At 43.8% G+C, this 24,519-nt stretch overlaps 1 protein-coding gene across 3 annotated transcripts in view; it reads left to right on the forward strand.

Moving 5' to 3' along the window:
- The window catches only part of LOC115204161 (protein unc-13 homolog B-like), a 123,090-nt gene that overhangs the window by 78,184 nt on the left and 20,387 nt on the right, over positions 1-24,519 (forward strand). For all 3 annotated transcript variants that reach the window (XM_029769526.1, XM_029769525.1, XM_029769527.1), the window contains 16 exons: positions 7,934-7,980; positions 8,106-8,184; positions 8,507-8,512; positions 9,229-9,303; positions 9,433-9,652; positions 10,128-10,355; positions 10,517-10,658; positions 11,331-11,500; positions 19,114-19,229; positions 19,370-19,533; positions 20,211-20,361; positions 20,562-20,630; positions 20,739-20,828; positions 21,084-21,221; positions 22,651-22,781; positions 22,883-22,968. In XM_029769526.1, coding sequence (XP_029625386.1) covers positions 7,934-7,980; positions 8,106-8,184; positions 8,507-8,512; positions 9,229-9,303; positions 9,433-9,652; positions 10,128-10,355; positions 10,517-10,658; positions 11,331-11,500; positions 19,114-19,229; positions 19,370-19,533; positions 20,211-20,361; positions 20,562-20,630; positions 20,739-20,828; positions 21,084-21,221; positions 22,651-22,781; positions 22,883-22,968 — 1,912 coding nt within the window. The remainder of the gene's footprint in view (positions 1-7,933; positions 7,981-8,105; positions 8,185-8,506; positions 8,513-9,228; positions 9,304-9,432; positions 9,653-10,127; positions 10,356-10,516; positions 10,659-11,330; positions 11,501-19,113; positions 19,230-19,369; positions 19,534-20,210; positions 20,362-20,561; positions 20,631-20,738; positions 20,829-21,083; positions 21,222-22,650; positions 22,782-22,882; positions 22,969-24,519) is intronic.

Genomic DNA, 24,519 nt, shown 5'->3' on the forward strand with positions numbered 1-24,519 from the left:
TCCAAATTCATAAAAGTATTAAACTACTTGTCTTTTCAAATGAAATATATCTGAATACTTTCTTCGAATTTAGACTGAAATAAATATTCATGCAACAATTTCGTAGATTTTATTGAGTTACACTTCATAGAAGGAAATCAGTCAATTTAAATAAATGAATTAGGCCCTAATCTATGGATTTCCCATGACTGGGCAGGGGAGCAGCCATGGGTGGGCCTGGGAGGTCATAGGTCCACCCACTGGGGAGCCAGGCCCAGCCAATCAGAATGAGTTTTCCCCACAAAAGGGCTTTATTACAGAAATAAGAGAAATAAGCTTTTTGTGCTTATGGAAGATTTCTACATATTGCATTTATAATTGTGTTCAGTATATATGAAAGTAATGTAGATATTTGAACAAGTAGTTGAACCCAGTTTTGATATTGTGATATAGTCCAATATAATTTTTTATAATTATGAAAATGACAACGTTGCTCCTGTTGCATGAATAGGAATAGAATGAGCGGCCAATTGATCAGTTGAAAACGAGCAAACCAAGCCAGACTTTTTTTTCTAGGCCACAGAACATGAAGGAAAGAGAGAAAAGACATTGCTCTGGGGCACTCCAGTGACTCAGTCAGAATTACCCAGACATACTTCTACCAGCCAGCTCCCCCTCTCCGTGCTCTGGACAGCTTACTGCTGAGGCTGAGCCACTGGCCATTCAGATTATATGGGCAGCTGGCTGCATACGTTAAATGGGCCAGGAGTTGTCTTCAGGAGCCCAGCTAAGGACTGCTGTGAAAGTGATTGTTGTCTAAATCACATTTTAGATAAATAATGTGTATTTTACCTGGGAATGTTTGTTAATTTTGTCCCCGTTTATTTCCAGATTGTCATAGTTAATGGATTATGATATGAAATGTGAAAAAAAGCTATTTAAATGGAAAGTCAATGTCCACCATGAGGATATCTGATTCCTAACAGCCTTTTAAACCTCTCCTGTACTTATATTGCTAATAACCTCATTGGCGTGATATGTGATTCCTAACAGTCCTGGGCAGCTTTTATAAATGTGCATCACTAATAACAGCACCGTTGGTCTGGCAGCTAGCTGTCTTAGTGCTATTCATGATTATGCCTTCCCGTCAACTGTGCTCTTATCATGCTAATGCACACCTCCAGTACTTGAGTGGTATTGGACAGAGGTTAAACCTCTGGAGAGGGTTAGGAATGTTTCCCACCAGGGAGTCCTGTGCGCAAGCTGGAGATGCACTTTAACACCTCTTATGCTTTTACATCTTCTTAGTTGTTCCGTCTTAACAGCCATAGAATTACTCCCCTATCAATTCAGATGGGCTCAAAGTCATTCTTGCAGTACTTTTATGTTGTAATGTGTTACATTTGAAACTTTTATGTCTATTATAGTACTAGGGCTATAGAATAAATACATTTGCTTCATAGGTTGGCAAGGAAACATTGGCCTTGTTTGCCCCAGCCCAGGTGAATTTGTCCGATCATTTGGGATGGTTTCTACTCTGACTATACATTTCTATTAAGTTGGAAACATAACGTGATATAGAAATTATATCCACATCCATCACTGTTCATTACAAACTTTAGGTCATCTGCCATAACAAATGCCAATGCTCTATCTATCCGCTGTTTCACAGTCACAGTGGAGCCAATGTCTCCCTGAATCCATTTGAGTGAGTAACAAGACAGAGGCAGTTGTGGAATTTCAATGAATTCCAATGATGGTTGGCATCTCTTGTTATAGAGTAATCAACATTAGCTGCGCTCAACACAAGCCCCTCTCTACATTACGAGTAAATATATTCCCCTTGGTACGGTCGATTACTTTTAACATGCTGCTGCTCCACAAGGGTGCTGTAACGCAAATGTCACGACTCACCACAGATCTCTTCAGCTAACAGAAAATAGACTGATAGAGACAAAATCACTTTTGTTAGTGACTGAATGTATTAAAGCTCCAATGCAGCCGTTATCTCAATATCAAATCATTTCTGGCTAACGATTCACTACCTAACTGTGATTGTTTTCAATTAAATGGCCAAAAAGAAACAAAAATAGCTTCTTAGCAAAGAGCAATTTCTCAATCAAGAATTTTGCTAGCACTGTCTGGGAGAGGTCTGAGTGGGGAGGGGAAAACTGAAAACTAGCTGTTATTGGCAGATAGACTGATAAGAGTTCCAAACCTAACTAATTTACTACATGGTAATATTACCATGGAAAGGCCAAAGCTCCATCCCACCAAAACAGACAGAGATTTCAGGTAGTCTTTTCAAACAGCTCATACACTAAAAGGGCATTATCATAATTTTTACAATTTCACAGCATTATTCCAACCTCATAGTGTGGAAATATATATAAAACACAAAATCATGTTTTAGACTGCACTTGCCCTTCAATGACTTATGGCAATATGTTTTATCTTATTGGTCATTTTCATGTTTGGTATGTATCTAGTTATATGCATCAGAAACGCCAGTCCAGTTAGACCTAGGTGAAAACTGCCTGAAAAGCTGACGGGGAAAAAGTTCAGCTAACCCTGTGCTCTGTCTGACACAGACTTCTCGGGCTGGGCAAATGGCCACAGAAGCACACAGAAAGATGGTGGTTAAACTGACCAGTCTCTGTCACTCTGTCTGACGCAGAGACAACAGCACAGGGAGGGAAATTGTGCAGCACTGATTCTCCTCAGCGGGTTGGTGCTTAACAGCATAATGCTACACAGCAAGTGCATAGGGTTGGGCTGTTACTGCCTGAGCTGTCTTCCAACACCCAGGATCAGTGGGGATTGAGAGGCAGATGAATAGGTTAAGCCCAGCAAATAATCCTTGTGTTAGTTGGCTGTTGCATAAGTGCATACTAACTTATTGTCTCACTACAGTGTAGATAAAATCATGGATTTCCATGTACAGGTATATGCCTTGATTTTAAATGACATGCATCTTTCTACAATAGCTTGCATATATTGAAGTACTAGTCACTCAAGTCAGATAGTATGGTCATGTGACCCAACAGATTCCCGAGTTATCCCTGTGTCACTCAACCAGCCCACACACTGTGTCTATCAGGGGGAGGGGTCACAGCTATCTACCTCCTCTATTGCAGCTGGTGTGTGCACAATAATGACACTGACTCAGAGGATAGAATTGAGTCGTCAGTTAAGTACAAGGCTGTCTTCTGATCACGTCCTAATTATAGAGTTTAGGCCAGCTGTATGGTCCGATCATTTCCATGATCCTTCCTTCTCTGTGAGTGAAGAGAGTGGGTGAGTGGCCAACCCACTGATATACAGAGCATTGGCCTGACTCACAATGACCCCCAATATCAATGTGGTTTTTTTTTTATCACAATTCCACGCTCCACTTAGACTATGGAGGCAATCTCTCTGGCGTTGCAGAGATTAAAGCCCTCTACTCCCACTCTCCCATGCCTGAGTGTCTGTGTGTGTGTTGTCTGTGTGTTTTTATAGAATTCTGCCTGCAATGTACATAGGAATGCGTTGGCATGAGCTAGTAAGATGGTTATGTAGGTTGTTTGCAAACCAAATCGAAGCTAAAAATATATTTTCAGTCATCCATTGCAATTAAACTTATCTTGGCTATAGAGCCACTTATTTACTCTGTTTTTTCATCATGATCTCACGAGCCATTATAGCAGCAGGAATACGTTCTTGTTTTTCTCTCTCTCTCTACTTTCTGGTCTGTTGGACTGAAAAATTAGAATACTGGCAAGCTCTCAAAATGAAGATGTGGAATTATGCAAATTTGTATAAATTGTATTGATTCTCTGAGGGGTTTGTGTGCTGTATGCCAATGACTGAAATGTAAAGGATGAAATGGCTTAGAAGAATGCATAGGGGAAGGTTCGTGTTGATAGAAAACGAGCATTCTCACCCAAAAAATGTTTTGCATATTATTTGTCTTGGTCTTCTCTTTCTCGCCAGTCATGGACAAGGCTCTGTAAGCAGATCAGTCTCTTCTATATCTTCAGGATGTTGTCAGGTCACACAGAGATTCAAGGCCCAGGGTGCTGGTCAGCCCCTGAGGACGGAGACCAGTAAAGCCAGGCCCCCATACAGTCCTCAAGGATGTTCTCCAGGGGTCACGAGAGGGGCCTCAGTGGAGGAGATGAACCAAAAGTGACAGAGGCACCTCAGAGTCCACACAAGTGGTCCAAGAGGAGGGAGCTGGGGGGGGGGGAAGAGGACTCAGAGCCCCAAGGTGAGTCGCAGCATGCGGAGGAAGCTACAGAAGTACCTACAGGGCCCAGTGGAGCCCTCCATCCACCAGCCCCAGGACCAGCATACCCCTGTGGAGATGCAGCAGGACATATTCATCTGTGGCCTAAAGAGAAACCCCTCCAGTGGAGAATTGCCTGGACTCCACTCCTCCCTGCCCAACGGCCGCAGTCACACAGTGACTCTAAACCCACCTGTGGCTGGGGAGATGGAGCTGAACAGGGAGGGCTTCATCAACGCCCCCTGTACTGTACGCACCAACGGCCCCACCACTAGTCTCCCCACCTCTCCCTCTGGAGAGAACAGCAGCTCTGAATGTCAGGATGGGATTGGGGTTGTGGAGGACACACACAGGCCTTATCCTAGTGAAGGGAAAGAAGAAGAAGAAGAGGAGGGAGAAAAAGGCTCCAGTGACATCGTCGAGCACATATTGAAAGAACTGCGAGGGATCAACAAGATCCAGGAGGAAATATCAGACCTGCGGCATTACCTGACCTCTGTGAGGGGCTCTGTGGACGAGGTCTCCTGCTGTGTGGATGCAGTGCTGAATGAGATAGGGGAGCTCTGCTCCTATGGAGCCTCAGCACCAGGACCCCAGACCCAGCTCTATCCTCAGACACCTCAGAGGCTCAGCGTCAGACGCGGCAGCCTGGGCAGACAGAATGCTGTCACAGCCTTTCACAGGAGGGCCACCAGTCCTTTACTGGAGCGCCGGCACGAGTCTTGGGACAAAGACCCAATGATGATGATGCCACCCCAGGGGTCACCTAAGAGATGGAGGGAAAGGTTACCTCCTTTCCAACCTGAACTACCCGACCAGGAGAACTCAGATCACAGCTCAGACGTGCCCTGTTCAGGGCCAGGGTCCAGCCTCTCCAACCTGGATTGCCCCAGCTCCCTGTCCTCTGGCCAAAGCTCCAACACTCTGGACCGGGACACCAGGTACCGCTCTGGTAAGGCTGGGGTGTGGCAGAGCGGTTGGGCATCGGCGGACATGCAGCGTAGTGTGAGTGGAGATGGGGGGTGGAGTGGGGAGAATGGCTGGAGCGAAGAGGACGTCTGCTCCTGTCTGAACAGTGGAGAGGAGGTGGAGGACCACTGTGGACGGCCAGGTGGCTGGGCCAGGTACACCACAGGAGAGACCAGCTGCACCCCAGGCCAGTCCTCCCACAGCAGCTCAGAGCACCTGTCCCTGCTGTTCAGCTGCCACAAAAACTCCCCCTCCAGCTCGTCCAGTGTGGTGGACTGGCGGCCCCCCAGGCAGCAGGGCAGCAATGGACACTTGGAGTGTGACTGTTCAGCCAACTGCCCATACTCCCGGAGCTCTGGCTACCACACTGTAGACGCCTTCGCTGATGATTTGGGGAGCTGTGTGCCGTCCAGGAGCATGAGTCACTCCACTGTGCTGCTCACAGACTGTGATGATGGCTACCTGGAGCCGCACTCCTCCTGTGACCATCGTCCGTCCTCATTTGATGCCCTGGACACGGGATCTGCTTGGAGCCTGGACAGGGAGTGGACTGAACAGTCTGTCCCAGGAGACGATGCAGGAGAGTGGGAGTCAGGGGACCTGCCTAGCCCTGAACCTGAGAACACCCAGCCCCTCAATGTGGGATTTGATGTGAAGAGCATTGGGGAGGCTGTGCTCAATTTCAGGTCAGCTCTGAAAGGGGCTCTGAGGAAGCTGGAGGGGTCCAGCCTAGAACATGGTAGAGATGACAGTGAGTCTGAAGCAGCTCCCTCTCCTGTCAGACCCTGCTCCCCTGGTCCTCCTGAAGGAGAGATCACTCTGCCAACTGATCACGTCCGCTCTGGGTCTCCACTGGAAGAATACAGTGAGGCCTCAGTGTATGTGGACTGCAGCCCAGCCCAAGAGAACCTGCTGTGCTCCCTACAAGCATCCACAAAGGAAAGTACTCACTCCCCCTGCACCCCTACTGAATATCACTCCATGGAGCATTTAGAGAGCCGAGAAGAGTATCAGACTGATGGAGAACTGTCCAACCCAGAGCTGACACCAGACCACATTCCTCCTGGAGGGGCTGAGCATAGCCCAGGAGAGTCTAACCTCAGCCCAAGGGGGATAGGGTTAAGTCCAATAGGAGAGGACCATGATGGAGCTGATCAGGATGAGTTTAGTGAACAGGATGTTGTCAGCCCTAAGGAACGCCTTACTAATCTGCAGCACATCCTAAAAGAAAAGAGACAGAGACGCAAACTGTCCAAATCTTCCCAAGGATCCCAGTCCACTTTCTCTGAGGAGGAGTTCAATCCAGGTAGCTGCGCACTACAGTATTTGCAAGCCCAGCTAAAAATAAGTAATCTAACACTCATATTCCTTATGTACCTAAACTTTGACAGATTTTCTCTGACTGCATTCGCCCATGATTTATACTAATGAATGTAGCATTACACGATTATGATTGATCCTGCCACCTTGGGTCGAAAATTGCCACTATTGATTGCTAGTGTAGTTGATCTGGTTATTTGATATTTTCTTAGCTCTTTATATCCATGAACCCTAATGTTTTTCTTTTTTCGTGGATTTTTCTTCCTTCCAGACGGCAGCAGGGAAGATGACCAGGTTACTCTCATGCATTTTAAATGAGCTCCCTTTTTAGTTATGTTTTGTTGTTTTCATTCACACAGATATGTTTTCAGTTTTGATGTGATTGTTGCGTTTGCCGTTGGGTGTTTTCATATCCTATGCACGGTCCCAATGTTTTCCTTTTGTCATACCTTTAGCGGAGGTGTTTAACTGCTTGTAATTTATTATTTATTGTTGAGGTTTGCCCCTAATGAATGCATTTTCAAATGGCTTTACGATTATGTTTTGATTGAATTAAAATAACCTATTTCTGTACTTCAAAATCTGAATAGGGTAAAATAATGATGTTCTTGGCAGCATCAGATCAGTAGAAACACGGTTGTGAAGTTTTTTTGTAGAAGCCATATTCTGAGCACCAGCTCCAGTGTTTACACACAGCAACCAATCCTGCCTGGTTTCCTCAGAACTGTTTCAAACGCTGTCAGAACCTCCTAGTACTAGGAGAGGCAGAGGGAGAGGAGCCCTAGAGAGCCCAGCTACCCAACTCTATCCCCATTCATCTGAGAGGAGGAGCTGCACAGGCGCTGATGAAACACTTTACCTCAGAGGAAGAGAGATGAAATACGTCTGTCGCTTTTTCCCCATGTTATTGCGCAACTCCAAAAGAGTTCTTTGAAGTACTCCCCCCCCCTCCCCCAAAGTTCTCCCAGTTGTACTTTCAACATCTGCGCAACAAAAACAAGTTGTTCCTTGTTTTATTTGTATCTGTACATTGTTAGTGATATCGAACAGAAAACTGGTCATTTAATGTGTTCATCTCTTTCCTGTCTCATTTTACAAGTACCTCCCTTTTGCTATTGATTTGTATATTTTTCTTCTATTTTCGGCTTTTCAGTTTGCCAACAATCATTAGATGCCATGTATGGATCAACTGTGATCCTCTCCTTGTCTTAAGACATTGCTTAAAATGTTCTGAATGTGATCTGTTCTGCATGTACCATCCAAGAAGTGAAACTCAACCAGCTGTGTGTCTTTCCATTCTCTATCCTCTGTGTACCTTTTTAACCTATAAGATTAAGTCTTTTGCTGTGGTCTAATAGCTGAATCTGAAAACCTAATATGTTTTAAATCTTGCAGGGACGAGATGATGAACCCAACTCCAGACAAGCTTGGATCAAGCCAGGGTATATGATGACACCCAAATCATTTCTGTTGATTTAGATTTGCCATGCTTTTTTAATGTGTTAGAAGAACTCATGCATCTGTTACTGTATGAGTACAAGCGTATCATTCTGTTCTGTGTCCACAGCGGTGGAAGTGGTTTGTTTGGGATTGACAGCATGCCAGACCTTCGTAAGAGGAAGCCTATACCCCTGGTCAGCGACGTGGTAAGTGTTGCCTCCCATCCTTGTCACTGCTTAAAATCTCAGTGCTGTTCTGTCAGTCAGTACATGTTTTTATATCTGTCAGTACATGTTTTTATATCCTGTAATCACAAGAGAAGCATCTTGATAATTAAGGATTACATTTTATAATTTCAGTGTTTGCTTAAGTCAATCTGTTAAAAAAAAAGTGATCGCATGAGGAATCACCAAGATATCACCCAATGAGGCACATGTGAAACCAGTCTTATAATCTCTCTCTCCCCCTCTCTTAAACCTTTAATTATCCCCCACAACTTGCTTGAATGCAATCATTTTCCTTGGTCAGGCTATGGTAAGTGGAAATAACCCAATTGCCCCTCCCATTTGTAGTCAGAAATGTAAAGGGAAAACTGTATATCAAGTAGGACAAATTGCACTGCTTGTGCAAAGAAATTGTACAGTATGCAGCTGTCCTGCAAAAAAGTTGTACTAATGTGCAACAAGGGTTTTATGGTGCAAATAAGTAACCATATGTCACCGTGCAACTGCACTGTGGTGTTCCTACTTGATATAATAACTTAAAACAATATTCCCTTCCTCTTATTCTACCTCTCCCCTTAATTGATTCATATGATTGATTTTGTTCTGTTGGGGTTTTATTCTCCACCCTTACATGCTGAACCATGAACATACCATCACTACCAGGGTTTTAACCCAAGCCACCTTTGGTAACACACGCACCTGGGTTAAGTGTCTGTTTCTTCGACTGGTCAGTGATGGTTCAGTTCTGCCCATGTTGTCACCTCTTATATGACCTGTGTTGTAACAATCCTTACATGAGTTTCTTCCTTCATCCGCTTTGGTTTGGTTGGGGTGTTAAAGCTCTATGGGCCTTGGATTACTCACCTAGGTAGTACACTCCCTGGGTAAAGGTCCTAACAACTCATTTAAAATGTATTCTAACACTTACAATACTACACCAATCTTTGTAATCACTGTTTGGGGTTAGTTGAAGGGTTGTAGGTGTGTTACCATGGGAACTAACACTATTTTCCCCTGTCATCCAAGTCACTGGTCCAGGCCAGGAAGGCTGGAATCGCCTCTTCCATGGCCGCACGCTCCTCCGTCAAAGACGAGGAGCTGGTGAGTACATCATGGGATACATATTTCTCTACTGAGATAATTAAGGCTCTTTTCAAAACTCACCAATGTCATAGGAAAAAGTCATATCTCAGTATCCTCACTCTCTGCTCTCTACTCTCCCCTCTGTAGAAGAACCACGTTTATAAGAAGACCTTACAGGCTCTGATTTACCCAATCTCCTGCACCACGCCCCATAACTTTGAGGTGTGGACGGCCACGACGCCCACCTACTGCTATGAGTGTGAGGGGCTGCTGTGGGGCATCGCCCGCCAGGGCATGAGGTGCTCCGAGTGCGGGGTCAAGTGTCACGAGAAGTGCCAGGAGCTGCTGAATGCTGACTGCCTACAGCGTAAGTACAGCACAGTAGAAGTTGGACTAAGATTAAGATCCTTTCGCGATGACTGAGCTTAGTTGCCTAATGCAGGCAATCACATGATTGACAGTGTATGAAACGTAAATGTCCATTTGTAATGGATTTGTACTTTATAATTTTTCTTCTGATTGACAAGGTTGACACTTTTTTCCAGAATTTGTCGACAGAGTTTCTGGCTCAAACTTTCCTGTTAAATTACTTTTGCTTCATCTCCATCCCAGAATACAGTTGTCATATGTAAAGTACTGTGTAATTATGGTGTACGTCATTGGTTATGATTGAATTTTTCAGTGAAGACATAATTATACATCCACCTGATTTCGGACCGGAAAATAAATAGCTTTAAACAACTGGATACATATAAACAGATTTGCCCATTTGCATTACAATATTCACACACGGTGCCAAAAAGAGTCCATTTACTTTAAGTGTGTGGTTTCTGATTTTCTAGGTGCTGCGGAGAAGAGTTCAAAGCATGGGGCTGAGGATCGTACCCAGAACATCATCATGGCCATGAAGGACCGCATGAAGATCAGGGAGAGGAACAAGCCGGAGATCTTTGACATGATCCGGGATGTGTTTGTCATCAGCAAGCTGATCCACGCTCAGCAGATGAAGACCATCAAACAGAGTGTACTGGACGGAACCTCCAAGTGGTCGGCCAAGATCACCATCACAGGTACACAGACACAGGGAGTAATGTCATGGCACTAGTGGCCATGTTCCACAAACTGTTCTGTTCTACTGTAAATAGTCTCTTTCTCTTCCCATCTGACTTTGTCCATGTCTCTCTATTGATATCAACCTGCCTCCTGTCCCACGTCATCTGCCTGTCTGCAGTGCTGTGTGCCCAGGGACTACAGGCCAAAGATAAGACAGGTTCCAGCGACCCCTATGTCACGGTCCAGGTGGGCAAGACCAAGAAGAGGACCAAGACCATCTACGGTAACCTCAACCCTGTCTGGGAGGAGAACTTCCACTTGTGAGTCTATTTAACCTGGCCCTGTTAATGTCTGGGATCTTGTTGTACTCTGTAGTATTCTCTTGTAAAACTGTGGGTTCCTATGCGTGGTAAAGCGGGTCCCTATGCGTGGTGAAGCGGGTCCCTATGCGTGGTGAAGCGGGTCCCTATGCGTGGTGAAGCGGGTCCCTATGCGTGGTGAAGCGGGTCCCTATGCGTGGTGAAGCGGGTCCCTATGCGTGGTGAAGCGGGTCCCTATGCGTGGTGAAGCGGGTCCCTATGCGTGGTGAAGCGGGTCCCTATGCGTGGTGAAGCGGGTCCCTATGCGTGGTGAAGCGGGTTCCTAAGTGGGTTCCTATGTGTAAGCAGGCCATGGCATGACTAAGCCTCAGGCTTTCTAGGTTTCCTCACCCAAAGGCGTGTGTAGTCTTAAGAACCCACTTCCTAATTGTCACACGCTGTCTGGAGCCTTCTGACATTGTCAGACACTCATTTATTTAGGGTAGTGGTACACATGGGTAATTAACTCTATCCTTGTTTGCCTTAAATGGCATTAGGCCAAACCAAGTTCAGTTGAATTATCGAAGAATGAACTGCAATGTGTACATAAAAGTAATGTAAATTCCATGCATATCTTTTCTTAGTGTAAATGTGAAGATTTGATACCATCTCACTTTTTTTGACCCCCCCCAGCGAGTGTCATAACTCGTCGGACCGTATCAAGGTGCGTGTGTGGGACGAGGATGATGACATCAAGTCCCGGGTGAAACAGCGTCTGAAGAGAGAGTCTGATGACTTCCTGGGTCAGAGCATCATCGAGGTCCGCACGCTCAGCGGAGAGATGGACGTCTGGTACAACCTGGGTACGTCACAAGTCCTCTCTATGCTACAGTATATTGTGTGCTGTATGTGAGAGGAAGGTTTCTGCCTGTGTTGGAGACCCATCATTATTATGTTAAGTAAAGGTAAAGATGAGTCGTTGGTGCACTACACCACATCACAGCCCTGAGACACAGTAGTCGGGACACAATGGACATGTTTTTATTTGGAACTGTTGATTCAAAGGAAACTTCCAATCTTTTCGAGCGCTGAATGCTGATTGGCTGACAGCCTTGGTATATCAGACCATATACCACGGGTATGACGAAATATTTATTTTTCCTGCTTTAATTATGTTGGTAACCAGTTTATATTAGCGATAAGGCACCTCTGGGGTTGTCGTATATGGCCAATATATCCAGGCACTCCGTTTTGCATTGTACATAAGAACAGCCCTTAGCTGTGGTATATTGGCCATATACCACACCTCCTCAGTCCTTATTGCTTAAATTATCCCTGCTTCATGTCATCTCTGAAGCCAATCAATCAAATGTATTTATAAAGCCCTTTTTATATCAGCAGATGTCACAAAGTGCTATACAGAAACCCAGCATAAAACCGCAAACAGCAAGCACTGTAGCAAGGAGAACTCCCTGGAAAGGCAGGAACCTAGGAAGAAACCTAGAGGAACCAGGCTCTGAGGGGCGGCCAGTCCTCTTCTGGCTGTTCCGAGTAGAGATTATAAGAGTACATAGCAATTAAGGCCAGATTGTTCTTCATGTTCATAGATGACCAGCAGGGTCAAATAATAATCACAGTGGTTGCGAAAGCCATTCAAATGTTCCAGTAGCAGGCCAACTTGAGGCTGAGGAACAGGGAAGTCTCTGTTCTTTATAGCTAGGGCAGTGCCGGTCTCTCCTCTACATAACCTGACATAGCATCCCTCTCCCTTTCACAGCCTCTCCTCAGTCCTCACATGCCTCCTCATTGTGTCCGAGAGGCCAGTTTTTGTGTGTGTGAGTCTTTGTCGGGATCCACGTGTAAGTGCTTTGATTCAGCAGTCACTTTGAAGGAATATTCCCTTCTACTGATCTGATAGAGCTGGTGTGAGAGTCAAACGTTTGAGATTATCAAAAGGAGGCAGGTTATGTTTTCTGTTTTGGTGCTTTTTTCATGCTGGAATCTTCAGTTCTCATAAATCCACTCTTCGAAGTTTCGCCGAATGCATATTCTGTTAGCTTCCTCCTTGTATCTGCCAACCCCCCTTAAATGTTTTTTTTTAATCATACTCTATCATTAGTTTACTCTATAGGAGGGCTGAAATCAACCCTTTAAACTAACAGATTGTTAGTTGCTGCACAGTGTTTTGTCTTAATGGACTATCTGTCAGAGGGCTAGTTAATGATGGGTAGAAAGTCTAGGAAGAAGACATCTTACAGTAACAAAGTGGGTTAGCTAGCATCATAGCGCATCTGCCTCTCATGTCACCAGCTCTGTTTTAAATCCCAGCCCTCTTCTGTAGTCCAGTCTGTGTTGTGCTTGTACCTCATTACCCACTTCTCCCTTGGCCAGCAGCACCATTTTTCTCGCCAAATTACCCAAGCGAGGACTGGCCCAAAGGCTCCTACTTGCACTGGATGAAAATATTGGCTGTCCCCACAATGGTCTTTACTTTCCCCTGGGCTTACTCTCACTTGTGCTTCCTCTGCATCTCTGTAGAATATGCCCTCTCTTTCTTCCTTTGTCCACATGGCTACTTTCTTCATCCGTTTTTTCTTTCTTTTCTATCCCTTTTGGAATGGGATGGTTAGTGACTCAGGTGGAGGGTGGCATGTTTAAAAAGCTCTTTAATACAGAAGACTCCAAGGTCTAGCTCCAAACACTTTCCAAAAGTGAATTGTTTCATTGCCCTTGGTGCGTTTCTTTTCTTCCTCCTCATAATGATAGTCAACCTTTTAGGGATGCATCACAGTCGGTCATGGACTTCATATCTCTGCAGATGAGATTCACCACACCAGTAACTCACGGTGTTTGTGTGTTTGCATGTGTGTGTGATTAACTGTGCCGTTCTGAAGCTGCAGGCCTCTTTTGCCTACTTGACTTTTTTTTAAAAGACTCCACCATGATACTGAAAAAAGCCTTCAAAGGTCTTGAATGTTAGTGGTTGTGGAAGTGTGTTAGCCCTATGAAAAGGGAAATGTATGTACACTTTCCCTAGATTATCTGAACATACATTTTAGCTAAGGTTTCTCATTGAATGTGTTCGATACCACACAGTAAAAGAAGAGATTGAAATCCCCCACTGTCCCCCTCTCTCTCACCTCCCCTTCATCCTCTCAGGGGAGAGATCCTCCTTGATTATTATGTAGCACGCTCCAGGAAGTCGACCGCTCCAACGACACGTACAAATTAGCCTAATAATGTGGCTGTCAGGGGAAATAGCCGGGTTGAGCTGCCGAACACAGCACTTCCAGAATAAGACCAGCTGTGAAGCATTTATTTGGGCATTAATATGGAGTTGTTCCCCCCTTTGCTGCTATAACAGCCTCCACTCTTCTGGGAAGGCTTTCCACTAGATGTTGGATCAGCCACGAGCATTAGTGAGGTTGGATGATTAGGCCTGGCTCACAGTTGGCATTCCAATTCATCCCAAAGACATTCGATGGGATCGAGGTCAGGGTTCTGTGCAGGCCAGTCAAGTTCTTCCACAGTGATCTCGACAAACCATTTCTGTATGGACCTCGTGTGGGCATTGTCTTGCTGAAACAGAAAAGCGCCTTCCCCAAACTGTTGCCACAAGGTTGGACACAGAATCGTCTAGAATGTCATTGTATGCTGTAGCGTTAACCCTTTCACACGTACCATCACACGGGGTGTGATCGTCCTACAGTGGTACCTGAAGCGTACGATCACACCCCGTGTGATTAGAACACTCATTTAGAACGGCCAGTTTCGAATGGCGCAACAATCAGCGTTTGAGCTGGCCACACTTTTTTCAGAAACTATTTACACAAACAGTCCTTACGTAAACTATACCATGAATTAGCTAATAGCAATAACTATGTATAATTACTCACATCACGAGTGAGCTCACCATTGATCGAAATAATTAGGTAAAACACTTTCTAGAAATTGAAAGTAATCCGTCGATTAGTTTTAGCGCGCAGCTGGCCACACTTTTTTCAGAAACTATTTACACAAACAGTCCTTACAAAGTTATGTCCAGAATGTGAGCAGTTTATTTTTGGATGCAATGTTCAGATATTCACAGAAGTATCTATAGCATAACACAATCATCCTAACTGGAAAAATGTAGGCTACATTTGTCCTAGCGCTAACTGAGGAAAGATTGACGCAACACAAGCGGTCATATTTTCTAACTCTCGGCTGACGTAAACTATACCATGAATTAGCTAATAGCAATTACTATGTCTAATTAATCACATCACGAGTGAGCTCACCATTGATCGAAATAATTAGGTAAAACACTTTCTAGAAATTGAAAGTAATCCTTCGATTAGTTTCAGCGCGCAGCCATGCTTTTTTTCCTCACAGAAACCAAAGCTAATAAGAGAAGACAAGATGAGTTTGGTCTGTTTAGTATGCATGTTGAAGGGGTGTGTCATCTACTGTCGTTCACATCCCACCATTCATTTGCAGTAGTCCTCAAAAAATGAGTGAACTCTTACTCACCTCATTTTGTTATAACATCTTTGGTCAAACGGATGATTACGTGAAACCCAGAATGCATTGTATGTCAACAAACATGGCTCCATACACATAGCTGGAATTAGCTTAGCTCAGTACAACGTTCAAAACATTATTTTACACACATACTATGCGCCCATTACAATTTATGCAAAAATCGGAATGCATGATTTATCACGGGTAATTGAAAAACGTCAATAAAATACTAAATATATCAATAATACCACACAAAACATTTTCTGATAGTGATTTATTGAAACAAATGGCGCGTGCAGGCAGTCAATCACGGTAACCTCTCACTCCCACTCTGAGCCATTCAGTGTTGTTGTTTATGTAACAATCACATCCTGGAATGGAGAGAACGTTCGAACATCACGTGCATTAAAAAACTCACGCTGGGGCGACCGTTAGAGATATTTGGAACTCACGCGTGAAAGGGTTAAGATTTCCCTTCAATGGAACTGAGGGGCCTAGCCTGAACCATGAAAAACAGCCCCAGACCATTTTTCCTCCTCTACCTATCATTACAGTTGGCACTATGCATTGGGGCAGGAGGTAGCGTTCTCCTGGCATCTACCAAACCCAGATTTGTGCGTCGGACTGCCAGATGGTGAAACGTGATTCATCACTCTAGAGAACGCATTTCCACTGCTCGAGAGTCCAATGGCGACAAGCTTTACACCACTCCAGCCGACGCTTGGCATTGCACATAGTGATCTTAGGCTTGTATGTGGCCGCTCGGCCATTGAAACCCATTTCATGAAGCTCTAGACTAACAGCTCTTGTACTGACGTTGCTTCCAGAAGCAGTTTGGAACTCGGTAGTGAGTGTTGCAACGGAGGACAGACAATTTTTACGCGCTTCAGCCCTCGCCGGTCATGTTCTGTGAGCTTGTGTGGCCTACCACTTTGGCTGAGCCATTGTTGCTCCTAGACGTTTCCACTTCACTATAACAGCACTTACAGTTGACCGGGCCAGCTCTAGCAGGGCCGAAATTTGACAAACTGACTTGTTGGAAAGGTGGCATCCTATGACCGTGCCAAGTTGAAAGTCACTGAGCTCTTCAGTAAGTTAGTGGCAGTGTTTGTTTTTGGAGATTGCATGGCTGTGTGCCCGATTTTATATACCTATCAGCAACCGGTGTGACTGAAAGGGGTGTCCACATACATTTATTTATTTATATATAAATAATACCTACTCATTCCAGGATTGTTCTTTATTTGTACAATTTTCTACATAATAGTGAAGACATCAAAACGATGACATAACAGATGTGGAATCATGTAGTAACAAAAAGTGGTAAACAAATCAAAATATTTTATATTTGAGATTCTTCAAAGTAGCCACCCTTTGCCTTGATGACAGCTTTGCATGCTCTTGGCATTCTCTCAACCAGCATCATGAGGTAGTCACCTGGAATGCATTTCGATTAACTGGTGTGCTTTAAGTTAAATGTGTGGGATTTGTTTCCTTCCTAATGCGTTTGAGCCAATCAGTTGTGTTGTGACAAGGTACTATAGGGGTGGTATACAGAAGATAGCCCTATTTGTTAAAAGACCAAGTGCATATTATGGAAAGAACAGCTCAAATTAGCAAAGGGAAATTACATCATTAATTTAAGACTTGAAGGTCAACCAATCTGGAAAACTTCAAGAATACTGAAAGTTTCTTCAAGTGCAGTCACAAAAACCCTCAAGTGCTGTGATGAAACTGGCTCTCATGAGGATCGCCACAGGAAAGGAAGGCCCAGAGTTAGCTCTGCTGCAGAGGATAAGTTCATTAGAGTTACCAGCCTCAGCCTCAAACTGCAGCACAAATAAATGCGTTCAGAGTCCAATTGAGATGGTTTGGGATGAGTTGAATAGCAGAGAGAAGGAAAAGAAGCCAATAAGTGCTTAGCATATGTGGGAACTCCTTCAAGACTGTTGGAAAAGCATTCCTCATGAAGCTGGTTGAGAGTGCCAAGCTGTCATCAAGGCAACGGGTGGCTACTTTGAAAAATCTAAAATATATTTTGATTTAACACTTTTTTTTTACTACATGATTCCATATGTATGATTTCATAGTTTTGATGTCTTCACTATTGTTCTACAATGTAGAAAAGAGTACAAATAAAGAAAAAACGTTGAATGAGTAGGTATCCACATTTTTGAGTGTGTGTGTGTGTGTGTGTGTATAGATATATATAGATATATAGATATAGATATGTATGTGTGTGTGTGTGTGTGTATATATGTATATATGTATATATATATGTGTGTGTGTGTGTGTGTGTGTGTGTGTGTGTATATATTAGAGGTCGACCGATTTAATCGGAAAGGCCGATTTAATTAGGGCCGATTTTCAAGTTTTCATAACAATCGGTATTTTTGGCCGCCGATTTTTATTTTATTTTTTTAACCTTTAACTAGGCAAGTCAGTTAAAGAACACATTCTTATTTTCAATGACGGCCTAGGAACGGTGGGTTAACTGCCTTGTTCAGGGGCAGAACGACAGATTTTTACCTTGTCAGCTTGGGGATGCAACCTTACGTTAACTAGCCTAACGCTCTAACCACCTGCTTTACGTTGCCAAGGTAAGTTGCTAGCTAGCATTAAACTTATCTTATAAAAAAAACAATCAATCAATCATAAACACTAGTTAACTACACATGGTTGATGATATTACTAGTTTATCTAGCCTGTCCTGCTTTGCATATAATCGATGTGGTGCGCATTCGCGAAAAAGTACTGTCTTTGCTCCGACATGTACCTAACCATAAACATCAATTTCTTTCTTAAAATCAATACACAAGTATATATTTTTAAACCTGCGTATTTAGTTAATATTGCCTGCTAACATGAATTTCTTTTAACTAGGGAAAATGTGTCACTTCTCTTGCAAACAGAGTCAGGGTATATGCAGCAGTTTGGGCCGCCTGGCTTGTTGCGAACTGTGAAGACTTTCTTCCTAACAAAGACAGCCGACTTCGCCAAACGGGGGATGATTTAACAAAAGCGCATTTGCGAAAAAAAGCACAATCGTTGCACGACTGTACCTAACCATAAACATCAATGCCTTTCTTAAAATCAATACACAGAAGTATATATTTTTAAACCTGCATATTTAGCTAAAAGAAATTCAGGTTAGCAGGCAATATTAACCAGGTGAAATTGTGTCAGTTCTCTTGCGTTCGTTGCACACAGAATCAGGGTATACAGAATCTGGCTCGTTGCGAACTAATTTGCCAGAATTTTACGGAACTATGAAATAACATTGTAGGTTGTGCCATGTAACAGGAATATTTAGACTTATGGATGCCACCCGTTAGATAAAATACGGAACGGTTCCGTATGTCACTGAAAGAATGTTTTCGAGATGATAGTTTCCGGATTTGACCATATTAATGACCTAAGGTTTATTATATTATAGTTAAGTCTATGATTTGATATTTGATAGAGCAGTCTGACTGAGCGGTGGTAGGCAGCAGCAGGCTCGTAATAGTCAAAGGTATATGGTTTAGAGAGAAATAGTCGACGCGTCATAATTCCTGTAATAACTTGCGGCTGAACTTGAAAGGGGTTCCTTCGTTATTTTACCGTTCATGTCTTCCATAGAGAATGTCTTGACCTACTTCAAATAAGGTCTGTGTTTTGTGCTAAACCGCCTCGGCGTTTTCATACCCGTGTAAATCTCACTAGGTAACATTTGTCAACATATTTTCATAAATCCTGTTTAAGTGTTCCCTTTATTTTTTTTGAGATATATATATATGTGTGTGTGTGTGTGTGTGTGTGTGTGTGTGTGTGTGTGTGTGCGCGCACACGTATATGTATATACGTGTGTGTGTGTATACACACACGTATGTGTGTGTGTAATTGGCATTGGATTCGCAGACCTGGTTAGTGTGCCAGATCTAGATTGAAGTAATTGATTCACTGACGTGTGTGTGTCTGGCTGTTGTTACAGAGAAGAGGACAGACAAGTCAGCCGTGTCTGGGGCCATCCGTCTCCAGATTAGCGTGGAGATCAAGGGAGAGGAGAAAGTAGCTCCCTACCACGTCCAGTACACCTGTCTACACGAGGTACAACACTCAGTACATATCTCTGTTCATACAGTATGAAATCTGCAGGCATCACATTAAAACTAGTCCTAAACCAGCCCTAAAAGCACAGCTACTTGTGGGTCTCTATATCACACTGACATTGTCTGTCTGCCTTCTAGAACCTGTTCCACCACTCAACAGACATTCTGGGCCAGGGGGTAGTGAGGATCCCCGACGCTAAAGGAGACGATGCCTGGAAGGTGTACTTTGACGAGGTGTCCCAGGAGATAGTGGATGAGTTTGCCATGCGCTACGGGATCGAGTCCATCTACCAGGCCATGACGTGAGTCAGAGGGAGCAGACCACTCTCTCGTGCACTGTCTCTCTCGCACACTCTCCATCTTGCTCTCTGTCCGTCTCCCCTTCTCCCCCCTCTCTCTAATATGAAATAACCGTTTGGTGCTGTTGTCATTCCCTGGCGGCCTGCAAATGAAGAAAAGTCAATTATAAATGGTGTTAGAATGGATCTGTCTCCATGATGTGCCATTCTTCATACAGATGCCTGTTAACCGGGTACATCACTCACATAAAGCACACCCAGGTGGCCATCCCTCAGCTAGAATGGGGCAGGGGCTTGATGGGAGAAATGAAACAGCCGTCCCGCATAGGGAGGATTCATTCGGTGTAAGCCTGATCCCAGAGAGGGTGCTAGGTAGCTAAACATAGACCTACTCTTGTGCAGTGTTGTTATAACATGCATAACATCCCATAATATTCTCTACTGTAGATTATTTTGTCCCACAATGAAAGAACATGTTGTGTAAATCTTTTCAAATCACATAAACAAATTGATTGCATTATTAACATTTTCACCTGAACATTACATCAGTCATTATGATTTGTGTACAAGAGACATAATAAATACATGAATGAATAGAATCCATCAACAAACATCATTTCCCATTGAGCTGCTGTCTCCGAGTCCTCCCTGACAGTAGTGCCCTCTGCTGATGTGTTTAGAAACTTTGCCTGCCTCTCCTCTAAGTACATGTGTCCTGGTGTTCCCGCTGTGATGAGCACCCTGCTCGCCAACATCAATGCCTTCTACGCCCACACTACCGCTTCCACCAACGTCTCAGCCTCTGACCGCTTTTCCGCCTCCAACTTTGGAGTGAGTATGGCCTGACTGACACCCCTCTCCACAATTACGCCATCTTGGCTTCTACCCTGTTTTATAACACAGGATGCCTTTTTCTGAATGTATGTTTTTGTTTCCCCATCTCTCGATCATGTACAAATGTCTCTATCCTCTATAGGTCCAGATTACAGGCTCTGTTTTTACTTCTGTTTTTCTTATTTTCTCTCCAACAGAAAGAGCGCTTTGTCAAGCTCTTGGATCAACTCCACAACTCCTTACGCATTGACCTGTCCACATACAGGGTGAGTTACACAGATTTCACCTGAACCTCAAAATGCACTTGTTGGTTGAACGACATCTTCCCCTTATTATCTCTGTGTTCCTAATGGTCCCCCTTTCTTCTCATCCAGAACAACTTTCCTGCCAGCAGTAAGGACCGTCTCCAAGACCTCAAGTCCACTGTAGACCTCCTGACTAGCATCACCTTCTTCAGGATGAAGGTAGGCTTACACCAGGGCTCAGAAGGAAATGAAACACAGACTCAGGGTTCGGTTCTCTGTATAAAACAATCCAGATGTACTCCTATCTCTGGTAGAACAGATAGCTCTGTTATCTTCCTTAACACACTGATTACAGATATCTGTACTATGACAGTAACTCCCCACCTAAAATAATGACTGTTGATAGTGCTATGCAATCCCTCTTTCTCGCTCTCGCTTTCCCTGAAATGCTCACCATCTCCCTCTGGTGTCCAGGTCCAGGAACTGCAGTCCCCCCCCAGAGCCAGTCAGGTGGTGAGGGACTGTGTCAAGGCCTGTCTCAACTCCACCTACGACTACATCTTCAACAACTGCCAGGAGCTGTACAGCCGCCAGTACCAGCTGCTGGACACAGTGAGTCACTCAGACCCACTCAGGTTCTACTCACTTTCTACTGCAGTGCCATGTATGTGATATCAACAGAGGTATATTTTCTGGGTGAGAACCACATTCATGTCATGCTTAGAGAGGATCTCTTGTTAAATAATGTTGAAGTAATATGGCTACAGGTTCATCTGCCTCACCTAAAGCCCATGCTGGTGGGAAGCTGCTATAGACCACCAAGTGCTAACAGTCAGTATCTTGATAATGTATGTGATATCAATAGACAGGTATATTTTCTGCGAGTTTTAAATATTGACTGGCTTTCATCAAGCTGCCCACTCAAGAAAAATCTTCAACCTGTAACCAGTGCCTGCAACCTGGTCCAGGTTAACAGTCAACCTACCAGGGTAGTTAGAAACGGCACAGGAATTGCTTTAAAGCAGTATCCAAATCCGTCGGATGTAGTGATCACAATAGTAGCCATATCTAGGAAAACCAAAATTCCAAATGCTGGGCCGAATATAGTGTATAAGAGGTCATACAATACGTTTTGTAGTGATTCCTATATTGATTTGTGGTGTGTAATGAGGAGCAGCCAGATGCTGCACTTGACACATTTACAAAATTGCTTATTCCAGTTACTAATAAGCATGCACCCATTAAGAAAGTGACTGTAAACACTGTTAAATCCCTGTGGATTGTTGAGCAATTGAAGGACATTCAACAAGCACAGCACTTACACAAATGACTGATTGGCTGAGAGAAATTTATGATAAAAGATGCTGTTTTGTTGGACTTCAGTGCGGCTTTTGACATTATCAATCATAGTCTGCTGATGGAAAAACATATGTGTTATGGCTTTACACCCCCTGCTATATTGTGGATAAAGAGTTACCTGTCTAACAGAACACAGAGGGTGTTCTTTAATAGAAACCTCTCCAACATAATCCAGGGAGAATCAGGAATTCCCCAGGGCAGCTGTCTAGGCCCCTTACTTTTTGCATATTTTTTTTTTTTTTTTTTAACGATAGAAATACACCTTATGTAACAGCAGGGACTGTGAAGAGAGGCACATACACATAAGACACGCACTCTACACACACATACACATGGATTTTGTATTGTAGATATGTGATAGTAGAGTAGTGGCCTGAGGGCACACACTTAATATATTGTGAAAAGTATTATGTAATGTAATATTTTAAATTGTATATAACTGTCTTAATGTTGCTGGACCCCAGGAAGTGTAGCTGCTGTCTTGGCAGCACCTCATGGGGATCCTTAATAAATACAAATACACTAACGGACTTAATGCAGGTTATTCATATGACAAGGGATATTGCTTTAATCCAGCAGTGTTGTGTTTCATGCAGTGTTTTGTCTGGGAGTGTGGTTATGGTTGTGTTCTGGCCCAGAACAAGCTGTGTTAGTTTGACTGTGTGGTTGTGTTCTTGTCCAGCACAAAGAGGATCTTTCCCTGGAGGAGCAGGGCCCCAGCATCAAGAATCTGGACTTCTGGCCCAAACTGATCACCCTCATCGTCTCCATCGTAGAGGAGGACAGGAACTCCTACACACCCGTCCTCAGCCAGTTAGTATTAAATTAGTATTACTTAACTAATGTACTAATGATTTCTGTTTTAATGTTCTATTTCCAGTATCTAATGCTGCTCTGTGCCATTTCTCCTCCAGGTTCCCTCAGGAGCTGAATGTGGGTAAGGTGTGTGCTGAGGTCATGTGGATGCTGTTCTCCCAGGACATGAAGTATGCCATGGAGGGTGAGTCTCCACAGATTCCATCTCAGGAGCCATGCAGACATGTCCCCTATCTGGGTCATTTTGGGGTCAAGGTCCTAAACCACTGCTACTATATCCTAGACGTACTTGGCCCTACCTGGGCCCTTTTTCTGGGTGTGTTTGCGTATGTTGTAGCTATATGGTGAAAGAATGAGCCCAAAGGTTCCATGTGGATTGTACTGTAGACCCTAAGCAACAGTAAAAGGAAAATACATCTCCCCAGTCTCTGCCGGCTCCACCCGCTGTCTGTGGCTCTTTCTCTGTCTCAGCCTTGTCTGACTTTTCTCCTTTGTCTGTCTTTCAGTAATGGATAATGTTGATCATTACCAGTGGCTTCAGGGTAAGACTGACTAGTGAGACGATAGAGTACACCCTCTTATTATGCTATGCTACGCTACAGTAGCTGACAGTTTTCTCTTAGCCATTAGTAATCATGTATTTTAGTGTTGAATATAATTTGACTTCTACTACAGCACTACTGTGTGAATCTGACCAAAAATGTGCAGTTAGCAGTTGATGTTATTCTTTAAAAACACAGACTCCAAAGCAAATCAGGGCGTGGAAAATAGGTTTATTCAAATAAGACAAATCATGCTTGGAGTAGATGATCATTCTCCCCTGTCCTCAGTGATGCTCTCCTGAGACTCTCTCCTGTGGTTCTTTCCTGTGATTATCTCCCCAGAACAAAGGGACAGGATCTAGTTTTATAGCCCTAGCCTGTGGTGACCAATTAGAAGTCCTTGCAGTACAACTGGGCCAATGGCCAAATATCGAGTATCCTATTTCAGGCTCACCGTATAGACAAATTCCTCCCATGTCTCTGACCCATTAATAAATAATTCCCTATTACATAAAAAACACTATTTCCATTGATTGTTAATTCTATTGGCTTTATTCATTGTCTGGCAAGCCATTTGTATTCATCAGTTCTGTATGCCTCATCTCCATTCTATCCTCCATCTTTTCACTTCTATCTTGCTATATTTCTTCCCCCCCATCACTCCCCTAGTCCTGTTCTCCTCCCAGAACCCCACAATAGCCGACAGTTAGATCTGTGTTTCCAGGGAAAACTGGCATTTCCAATGGAGATGCCAAGTTCATCCTCTAGGGAAAGCCATTGTTTTTCTTTCACTGTGGTAAAGAGAGGGGATCACTGCCGCTACCTCGCTTTCCAACCAAGGTGCGTGAATTGAGGAGCAAACTGAAGAGAATTTTAAAAACCTACCTAGGTTCTACTTTTAGCGATAAAGACACCTTTTTATTTAATTCAATTGTCCTCAGTGTTGCTGAATCTCCTCCACTTCTTTCACTGTGGTCAGAGTTACTGACTATGTTTTTCATATTCTGTCTGTTCTTTCATTTCATTGCTGAGGTTAGAGAATACTTTTTAATGCTTGGAGAAGAATAGGGAGCAAGCTACACTGAAGCTGAGTATGGAGAGAGGAATGAAGGCGTGAGTGATAAAGAGAGCTGTATCCCAGGGGAGCATGGAGGAGTTCTGGGGATGTGTGATTCAGTAAAGCCCCGTGCAGA

This window comes from Salmo trutta, chromosome 12 (assembly GCF_901001165.1).
Source record: "Salmo trutta chromosome 12, fSalTru1.1, whole genome shotgun sequence".
NCBI lineage: Eukaryota > Metazoa > Chordata > Actinopteri > Salmoniformes > Salmonidae > Salmo > Salmo trutta.